Raw genomic sequence first — 10,827 nt, 5'->3', positions numbered from 1 at the left:
AAATTTTCCTAGTCATGTCACCTTTACATCATATACACCCCCTTTTTACGCCCCTTCCTGTAGTGCTCAGTGGAAAACTTTCATTAGGCCTAGTAATCAATATCTACGTACTACGTGCGAAGCCCTTCTGTAGAATGACCGAAACCTGTGGCTAAAATAGAAAAGGGGGAAAAGTAACTCCAAAGACTCTCAGTCAATTTCCTATATCCTCTGGACCTTCTGAGAGAGAAAACTGAACATAAAAGAGAGAGAGAACGAATCGAGGGCATAAAATGATAAAGGGAGAAGACGACAGGAGGGGGAGGAGGAGGAGGAGGAGTCGATATTGTCAGGTTAAGGATCCTGGAGTTCTCAGTTTCCGTGCGCGCTCCTGTCTACCCGGCTGGACTGTTCTCCTCCATCCAAATACCTTGTGAAGTAAGAGATAAAGAGATATTCTTCCTGTTTATTGCGAAGTGTAAGGCATTGAATGATTAAGATTGTTTCTCTACAATTTTTTATTCGTTCTTGGTTGAGCATTTAGGAAACAGACGATACACACACACACACACACACACACACACACACACACACACACACACACACACACACACACACACACATATATATATATATATATATATATATATATATATATATATATATTGATTGTGTGTGTAAGAAAATAGACTCAGTTTATAATAGTAGTCTTGAATAATTGATTGACGTACTGAAAGTTAAAATCTACCTCAGATGCTCTCGTAATAAACGTTAAAGGCCTAGACAAATTAATCATATAGCCACATTAGTCTTAGGAAAGTAACGTTATTGATGACTTTATTTAAGATCTGAATATATTTTTGCGGTGGTGGAATGCTGGCCAAGAGAATGGGGGAAATATCATATGATTCGATTTGCATGACAGACTACGAAAAAGAAAAACAAAGAAGAATAAGCTCACTGCCACCCCCCCCCACCCCCCCACCCAACAATGCTCCACCCATCCATGCGTCGATTATTTATTTTACTTTAATTTAAAATGTCAAGGAATCTGAGGATAATGAATTAGGGCTTATAATAATAATAATAAAAAAGCACAATCTTAGATTTCTTCATAGTGAACGCCACGTTTGATAACCCTGTAATTTCAAAAGTTTCACGATTATTTTTTTGAAATAGCTCAATATGTGAATATCTTTTATTTTTAATTTATTTATTTACCGAACTATACAACGCTCAATACAAGTGGTTCAGTCACACTTTGAGTTAGAATAGAGGTGCCTCCATTTGTCGTATTAATCAGAAACATTGCTTGATCATGATCACGTGACACACACACACACACACACAAAAACAACTTTCTGTAGCGGTCTGTTAGACCAATGTTCGGTCAAAAAATCCTCTAGACTTATAGCTATCTCCCGTTGGGAGCTACAAACACAAATAAATGGATGATTTACCTGACATTTTAAAGATATCCATTTACTACTACGAGAGACAAGATTAACAAATGGATCTGTGTTATGTTTTCTGCTTTTGATATTACCGGCCATGAAATGTAAGGAATTGCGAAATAGCAATAGACAAACTGCGAGTCACTGACTTCGCCACCCAACGCCCCTAAACAGTGACATCTGCCGAGCCTTATATAGTAACTATTAGTACTCAGAGCGTCTGCAGCTTATATCAAGCGAACTGCTTGACGGTCTGAGAACGAAATTAGTGAATGAATAATTTATAGCGATTTAACTGAAATCTGTCAGCAACCTGCTGCCACTTGATTAAGGCAGGTCTTCGTTGTAGAAAAAAAAAAAAAAACAAATAAATCTTCAGGCATTTCATCCCGTCATCCGCGCAATATCTACGTTCAGTTTATGAAACTGGAAGGCTATTATTATTATTATTATTATTATTATTATTATTATTATTATTATTATTATTATTATTAATTATTATAGCCTCAAGTTCCATGAATAGTACCCACGCGTGAGAAAAATAGTGAAAAGAACAGTTTTGAAATCGTACAAATTTTATTGTAGTTATTGCAGTCAGTTACTGATACTGTTTTATAACAACAGTTAGAATTACATAAGGAAATTGCATGGTACAGTCTGTCAACGAAATCGTATTTAAGACAAACATTAATAAGCTGTACTCGTAACAATGATTGACAAATTATTTGCATATTATAAAACGAAATAGTAACCAAACATATTTATACTAAATAAATAAATAGTATAAAAATACAAAATATAATATATATATATATATATATAATATAATATATTATAATATAATATGCATAATTATATATATATATATTGTTATATAGAATAATATATATATCTAATATATATATATAATATATATATATATAGATATAATTATATATATTAATATATATTATATAATATATATATAGAATTATAAATTAATATTAATATATATTATTAATAATTATTATATTAATATATAATTTATATAATTATATATGCATACATAAATACACACACATACACACACGCACACAACCTACACACACACACATATATATATATAATATATATCTATTACATATAGATATGATATATATGTATATATATATATATATATATATATATATATATATATATATATATATATAAAACAAACGATTATTAAAGCTGCAATGATAATACAACAATTGAGATTATTGATATAGCTATTTTACATAAAATAATTTACAAATACTATATTTATAACTTAAATGCTGTATTGAATATCAAGAGTATGCGAAAATTCATTTCTTCACGAAACAATATACTACACGCACGCTGTCTAATTTATTTATTTATTTTAATTTTCTAATAACTAAGCTCTTCTTTCTGTATTTCCCATTACCTTCTGTTACTTCTTCCAAATGAACACCATATTCTTTGGTACTCGAATTTTAAGTCAGTGGCCCCTGTGGTGGGATTGTTCCTTGTGAATGGGTCCTTGTTCTGAATTGATAAATAATAATAAAGATACCATTATTATTATTATTATTATTATTATTTTATTATTATTATTATTATTATTATTATTATTATTATTATTATTATTATTATTATTATTATTAAACCATCCTTCTCAGAATTAGCATCTGAGCTCTACTGTTGCAAAGACTTGCCTATTTTTTTTTGAAGATAAGAAAGCAAAAAACAGATTCAGGTCAAGAGTGAACTTGAAATATATACAGATATATAGATGCAAAAGTGGAGTGGAAAATATTGCATCATTTGTGAGTAGTTTACTCTTTGGATGTGTCACCTTCGAGAAGCTTCGGCCCCTAGCTGCAACCCCTTTCATTCCTTTTACTGTACCTCCGTTTATAATCTTCCTTCCATCTCACTTTCCAGCCTCTCCTAACAATTGATTGACAGTGCAACTGTGCAAGTGCTTTGAGGTTTTCCTCCTGTTACACCTTTCAGTTTTCATACGTTCTTTATTCTCAATTTCGTTTGAGAGCTGATTGACCTCACAGGTCCCAGCGATTGGCCTTTGGACTAAATCCTATATTCTATTATACTTTCAGGAACAGCCGGAAAATTTAAAAAGTTAAAAAACCTCTTTTGTGTCTCATTTGACATTATAAAAAATTCAACTGGTGGTATGAATTCTAACAAAAGCAATTTGGACTGTCTCTTTTTCTTGCAGTATGTGCAATATCTGGAAAACAGAAGCACAAAGGTTAACTGAGAATATAAAGTAGTTTCATTGACAATAAACAGATATAAACAGAAACGGAGCCTATATGATGACAGTAGCAAAAAATCCATCTTAGTTAACCTTTCTGTTTGTCTTTTCCAGATGAGTTGCTAGACCACTCTCAGCTAGCTAGCTAATAGACCCTTGAGCAACTGAGTGCAGATTCCTGCTTCTTACTTGAACCAAGAGATAGCCCCATATTCACCAAAATGCTAACTGTCAATATATCGCAAAACAAGTTCATTGCACATCCTTCTTGGACCATAAGCAACGTCATAAGTTTACCAACCAGTGACAATACATCCGGTGGGACCACGATGCGATCCGCTATCCAATTTCTCATCATCTCCAACACCTTGCTGGAGACCATATTCATGCCCAGTGCTCAAAAGTAAGTACTACCTCCGCCGTCCTAACGTTTTCATTTAACTCCTTTCTTTCCTTTCTCTTCCCCTGTTTCTCCCGCAGTAAAAGGTGGACCATTCTCTGTTCCTGAAAAGAAGACGTCCATTGGACAGAGAAAGAAGGATTCTATCATGGCTGCCTCGATCCTTCTACAGAGGCCTTTTTGGCAGATCAGCAACACCTTGGTGTTGCCTGTGCTCTCAGACGACAATGGCGACGGAGTCCCCACAATCAGATCTCTGGTCTCCTTCTCTCTCCCTATTGCCATTTTTCTCGATACCCTCTTCGGTGAAAGTAGTAGTACTACAAGGTAAGATTGCTTGACTTCATTGAAGAAAATATATGAATAGTGGGTAACAAATGGTATGCGCATCGTTAGCAAGATGGTAGAATTTCTTGCCACCTGTGTCTGCTACATTCCTTTATGACAAATGATTCAATGCTCTCTCAACAACCAAACCTTCGGCAATGAATTTATGAACATTTATACCGTTTTCTTCAGAAAATAATAGAGTGGAATAGTAGTTTGCAAAGCACTGAGTGCTGTTGTTCTTTTCCCTTACAATCAAACCGTGCAGGATCATTTTCATAACATCCATCCACAAAGATTTACGGTGATCTAAGTTGGTTAAATGTAGTTACAAAGACCCAACAAAGAATTAACCCATTCTTTTATTTTTAAAGCTAATTCAAACGACACTGAATAGTCAAGTGACTTGCATCCTAAAACACTGCAAAACGTGCAGAGTCATTCTGTGTTTCTGATACGCTACCATATTTCACGAAATAAGTCCATATTGCTTACGAACATTGCCTCCTCTTCCTAATTCATCAAATAAGGTTAATATCAACTTTAAATCGTATGGAAGTATACCCTTGCGGGGCAATTACCAGTGTGAGTGCAACAGACATATAGTTCTAATTGTGTGAATAGGAGACAAAGAAGTTTGACTCATAGGTCTAATTGTCTATAAAAGCCAGAGAAACTTGAGACTAGCGTGTTAGAAGACACTTGCTAGAGTTTTATGCTGTTATTTGTTTATGCCTCCAGATGCTGGATTTCATGTAGTGAATGTTTTCAATCTTTTAGGCATTGGACTTATTTTGACGAATTTGTTCATCATTCCTTCCCACCATTTTCTCCCTAGTGTTTATAATGTAAGTGCCTGACACACTTCTGTTCTCCAGCTCCGGTGGCTCAAGCACAGACCAGCTCAACATCTTTCGGTCTATCGAAGACTCCATGGGAGCGATGGGCTTCGACGGGCGTGGGTGTCTCCTGAGGCTCATCTGTGAACTGCAGAGCAACCCAATAGGAGAATTCACTGTCATCGGGGAAATCCTCACTGTCTTGTTCACGTGAGTATAGACTCCACATACTCCGTATGGACCCGACCATGGTCTAAGAAACCAGAACCCCATGCACCTTGCTACGGGTCGACCAAGAGAACATGTCAATTTTCTTACAGATGCTTAAGAGAAAGGCAATGAATTAGAGTACAATTAGTTTGGAATCTGGCAATAATGATAATAATAATCTTTATTATATAGCTCAACCACATTTCTTTTGTGTGTGACTTTTCTTTAAAGTATAGGTCTAAAATACAAAATTGTGTTAGCTTGTTGTGTGATACGTGCATGAATCAAGTATGCACGCATCAAGTATTGTATTTACCATTGGTAATGATCTTAATGTATGCATGTATGCTGTAACATCTTGCTTCGGGGTCTGGCTTTCTGTCTCTGAACATATAAGACTTCCAGCAGTCTCACAAATACACCATAGAATTTCTAGCGGAAACTAATGTAACGGGTATACTTATCATTCAGTTTAGATTCGCCTGCAAACTTTATCACTTCTGAGAAGGAAGCTTTGTTACTAATCTCGCCATTTATTGCTCCTACGACAACAGGCCCAAACGCGGCCTGAACGATTTCCTCCACGAGTACATTCTGGCTGAAATGGCCGGTGCCAACGGTGAACACTGTCCAACCCGATACCCCACCTGCCCTTTCTCCCTCATGAAGACCGTCAAGCAGTACAAGAGGTTCATGGAGGTAAAGTACTATATACCCTACAATAATGATGCATACCATTTTATATTATGTAACTGAAATAACCCCTGTAGTATGATATGACTCGGTGACACTTTCTTGTAGGGTTAAAATCAAACGGCAGAAAGCGAGTATTAAAACCATCCCCATAGAGACGAGGTTTAGCCAGCTAGCTCCCTTGTGCGATATTTCATTAGAATCATTTTGAGTTGTATTCCAAAGTATAATGAATTAGATTGGTGTATACAGTATGTACCGAAATTCACAGTAAACCCTACCTAAGAATCTAGTCACTGATAGCTTCGGCCATAGTAGTCGAGCCCTATCGAAAAATTTCATTGCAGTAGGTAAAAAAAAAAAAGAAACATGCAAGCAAGTAGACAGCTAAAGATATCCTGCTCTTTAAAGAATTAGTTTTGAGCTTTTATTTTCCTCAAAGCTGTCAAAACTTCCTCGTCTATCATACTCGTACGTTCACAGAATTGTACTCAAGAATTTCCTAAGCTCCTCAGTCACCACGGAAGGTTTTCAACGTCGTCTTCCATTTTCAGGGATTTTCAGCCAATGACGACAAACCGGGCTTATCCGACCCTCTTTACGCGAATTACGACTTTGGGAACAACCACATCGCTCTTCCAGAAATCATTTACCACTAAGCTGACCAGAAACACTTCGTGGTAACCATAGGTCTGTACAGTCAGTGGAAGAACGGACACAGAACAGGAAGGAAAGCTAGAAAGCCAAGTTGATGCCCTTCCAGCTGGGGGCTTGGCTGTTTACATCAGCTAAGACTAAGAAAGGACTGCATCGTCACAGGAACGTGAGATGTTGAACTTATTTTTGTAGAACATCGTAGTTTGTGAATGTATGTTTAAACTTGTAAGCCGAAATTGTGGTCTTATTCTCTATGTGTTTATTTGTTCACCCGCGATAGATTTTGTTATACACATGACTTCAAACTGCGCTTGGTTTTCCAAAGAAATCCCCATTGTTACTCTCAACGACATCCAAAGACAAAGTCACTTCGTAGGAAGAAGTGCTTGCTACCACCACCACCAACAACAACAAAGGGATTGTTCAAGAATTGAATGAAGAACTTCATATTTAAAGACCAAGTGATTAGGTGTAAGCCAGAAGTGTGTTCAGCTGCCTTTTTATGTACCAGGGCAGCTTTTAAAAAAAAGTGCTCTTCACAAGATTTTCATAATTAAATCAAAGTTTGCAGGATAATATGAAAGTGGCTATGATACTGTTCTCCTTAGAGGCATCATCTAATATATTATATATATATTATATATATATATATATATATATATATATTATATATATATATAATACATATAATATATAGTACAATTTACATATCACACAGGTACTTATATTACTATATTCATGTAAAACAAAATATGCTACCCTAAACATATAAGTATAAAAATCTCACATCTAATTTTTAAAACATTTGAGTTTTGTGATTGGTCAGTGTCTTGTTCTAGCAGCTTATAATTTTTATTCATTTATTGACATGTTCGCCTCTTTACCTTAATCAATCTTTTCTTGGTGATTAGTATACGACAGTAAGATGCCTTTTTCTTCTTCTGGTACATTATCAAGGACATTCGGCAGAAAGAGAGAGAGAGAGACAGAAAGAGAGAGAGAGAGAGAGAGAGAGAGAGACCTTACCTTACAGACCTTACATCTTGCTCGGGTTGCCCCAGGTCCCTCAGTGTGAGGCACCTCTAATTCTACCAGAGAGTTGCTAGTGCATCTTCCGGCAGGGGACGTGCAGAGGGGGGTTTGCTGGGGGGTGCCCAAGCAACCTGCCCCTTTGCTACTGTATTAAAAGTGCCCTTTTTGAGAGGGATGTATTATAGGCCCGCAGCCTATCTGTGTCAATGATGATAATAATAATAATAATAATAATAATAATAATAATATAATTCATTATTATTATTATTATTATTATTATTATTATTATTTTTATTATATAAATAATAACTAATAATAATAATAATAATAAATAATATAATAATAATAATAATAATAAATAATAATAAAGCAATGTATCCAGAAGACCGCCCACTTGAACTGAAGAAGCTATCAGACACAAGATGGGCTTGCAGAGAGTCAGCTCTTAGAACCATGAGGAAGGTCATCCCAGCTCTGAAGCAATTTTTAGAAGAGATAGTGCAAAAACATCCTCCTGATGCATCAGCAGGGGATGCCTCAATATTGCTGCAAAGTATTAACTTTGATTTTCTTGTTTGTCTTGAGATTGCCACCCCAGTTTTTCAAGAAACTGCCTATACCTCTGATGCCCTACAACAGAAAGACTTTGATTTGGCTGCCTCCTACAGAATTGTGGATGGAGTGCTACAAAGTTTGAGAGAATTAAGAAATGATGAGAAGTTTCAGGAGATTTTTACAAATGTTAAAGAGAAAGCTGAATCCATGGCCATCGACCTCCCCTCTGGGATTCCTGACAAGGCAGAAGAAGAAAAATGCCTGAAAGATACAAGTATAGTCCCTACATCTGCGATTGAGACGCAGCCATATCAATCCTTGGATGAGTACTACCGTGTGAGAGTATTTTATGTGTTTTTAGATACAATATCACAAGAGCTACAAAGAAGATTTAAAGAACCTGTGAATGAAGAGGCATTCAAGTCATTGCAAAAATTATGCCAGTTTTATGAGTTAGAAGAAGTAGACAAGCTACGGTTGGAATTGAAGATCTATTCCTCATTTCCTTGCCTGCCACAGAACACTGCAGCTACAATGCTCAACCTGATGAAAGAAAGCAATGTCCAGGAGATATTCCCACTTATGCTTGAACTCTTAACAATTTATGCCACTCTACCCGTCACAATTGCAACGGTGGAAAGGACCTTCTCCAAACTCAAGCCGGTGAAGACAAAGCCAAGCTGCGCAGCCTGTCCAGTGAGGAGAGGTTATCTGATCTTTTGTTGCTAGCAGTTGAAAAGGATATCACAATCAACAACAATGAAGTTATCAGCATATTCAAAGAAATGGGACAAAGAAGGGTTCTCTTATAAATATAAAATGATAAGGGGTCTGGTTTATTAGCCAAGTGTATTGATCATACTTATTGATTTTCTTGCAGTCATTTATGTAAAAGTAATATATATAATTTTTCTTTTGTTAAATTTCCTAGTTCTACTGGTAGTCAGTACCGTAGATTTATGTTCATATAAAACATTAGCCGACTGGTACCTATGATATCAGTCATTTTTGTTTATCTCTTTTTTTGAATTTGATTAAATGGTTAAGTTTAAATAAATGTTTTTGAAAGAATATTGAGCCGGTAATATACTTTAGCCTCATTTTCATTTTCTATAATTGTTTTTTGCCCTTTTTTTTCCACTTGAGCACCTGCCCTGAAAAAGTTCTCTGCACGTCCCTGTCTTCCGGTATATTTTGCATCTTCCAATCTTGGATGGTCTGGGATGCAGCTTAGATATTTGTCGAGCTCACTCCTGATATATTCCTCAGATGAGCTGGCAACACATTGAATAGACGCTGCATTGTCGATGCTGGTGCGTAGTAGATTAATGTCCTGTGTGCTTTCCTTATTTTTCCTGGTATAGTTTTGGGCACTACTAATCTACCTCTGCTTGCTCTTTCTGATATTTTTAGCTCCATGATGTTTTCGGCAATTTCTTCTATCTGTTTCCATGCCTGAATTATCATGTAGCGTTCTCTTCTCTTTTCTAGACTATATAATTTTAAGGATTGTAGTCGTTCCCAGTAGTCAAGATCATTAACTTCTTCTATTCTAGCTGTAAAGGACCTTTGTACACACTCTATGTGCAATATCCTTTTGATAGTGTGGGTACCATATCATATTGTAATATTCAAGTGGACTACAAACATATGTTTTATAAAGCATAATCATGTGTTCAGCTTTTCTTGTTTTTTTGAAGTGCCGTAACAACATTTCCCCATTTTTTTGCTTTACATTTTGCCAATAGAATTGCTATTTGATCATTGCATAACATGTTCCTATTCAATATCACACCAAGGACTCTGCTTCCTTATTTGTGATTGTCTCATTATTAGGTCCCCTATATGCATATAGCTTTCCTTCTCTGTCTCCATAATTTATTGATTCAAATTTATCAGAGTTAAATACCATCCTATTTACCTCTGCCCAATCATATACTTTGTTAAGGTCTCTTTGTAGCACGTTCCTATCTTCATCACAAGTAATTTCTCTACTTATTCTTGTGTCATCGGCGAAACTACTCACTCCCGAGTCCTTAACATTACTGTCTATGTCTGCAATCAGAATAACAAACAGTAATGCAGCTAACACCGTACCTTGTGGGCACACTGGATATTACCTTAGCTTCATCCGATGTTGCTCATCGTTTGCAATAACTATCTCTTTTTCTGTTGTGTAAAAAATTCTTTTAACCATCTTCCTACTTTATCCTCTATATTATGTTTTCTAATTTTCTTCGCTAATATATTTTGATCTACCTTGTCAAAAGCTTTTGCAAAGTCTAGATAAACCACATCTGTTTTATTTCCGCTTTTCATATTTTTGTATATGTTCTCACGGTGCACTAACAGTTGGGTTTGTGTACTTTTTCTGGGTACAAAACCATGTTGTCCTATATTAAACAAATTATTTTTTAT

General features: G+C 35.7%; 2 protein-coding genes across 3 annotated transcripts; both read left to right on the top strand.

Annotated features, from left to right (window-relative positions):
- Nucleotides 1-7,043, top strand: LOC135196722 (uncharacterized). 2 transcript variants are annotated; one of them, XM_064223544.1, is made up of 5 exons: nt 1-417; nt 3,811-4,099; nt 5,302-5,472; nt 6,027-6,171; nt 6,720-7,043. In XM_064223544.1, the coding sequence occupies exons 2-5, from the start codon at nt 3,918-3,920 to the stop codon at nt 6,822-6,824; spliced, it is 603 nt and encodes a 200-aa protein (XP_064079614.1). In that variant the 5' UTR covers nt 1-417; nt 3,811-3,917; the 3' UTR covers nt 6,825-7,043. The 2 variants fall into 2 exon arrangements, with proteins under 2 accessions (XP_064079614.1, XP_064079615.1); XM_064223545.1 differs by lacking the exons at nt 1-417; nt 3,811-4,099 and adding an exon at nt 4,228-4,423.
- Nucleotides 7,044-8,307: 1,264 nt separating this feature from the next.
- On the top strand, nt 8,308-9,138 carry LOC135196522 (uncharacterized). Its single transcript, XM_064223369.1, has one exon. The coding sequence runs from the start codon at nt 8,308-8,310 to the stop codon at nt 9,136-9,138; it is 831 nt and encodes a 276-aa protein (XP_064079439.1).
- The last annotated feature ends 1,689 nt before the right edge of the window (nt 9,139-10,827 follow it).

This window comes from Macrobrachium nipponense, chromosome 18 (assembly GCF_015104395.2).
Source record: "Macrobrachium nipponense isolate FS-2020 chromosome 18, ASM1510439v2, whole genome shotgun sequence".
Taxonomy (NCBI): Eukaryota; Metazoa; Arthropoda; class Malacostraca; order Decapoda; family Palaemonidae; genus Macrobrachium; species Macrobrachium nipponense.
This window is presented reverse-complemented; position numbering and strand designations above follow the sequence as displayed.

Coding starts and splice junctions, on each gene's coding strand:
- LOC135196722 (XM_064223544.1), top strand. CDS start 3,918: ATGCTAACTGTCAATATATCGCAAAACAAGTTCATTGCACATCCTTCT. Junction 4,100..5,301: donor TTCATGCCCAGTGCTCAAAA/GTAAGTACTACC, acceptor TCTGTTCTCCAG/CTCCGGTGGCTCAAGCACAG. Junction 5,473..6,026: donor ATCCTCACTGTCTTGTTCAC/GTGAGTATAGAC, acceptor CTACGACAACAG/GCCCAAACGCGGCCTGAACG.
- LOC135196522 (XM_064223369.1), top strand. CDS start 8,308: ATGAGGAAGGTCATCCCAGCTCTGAAGCAATTTTTAGAAGAGATAGTG.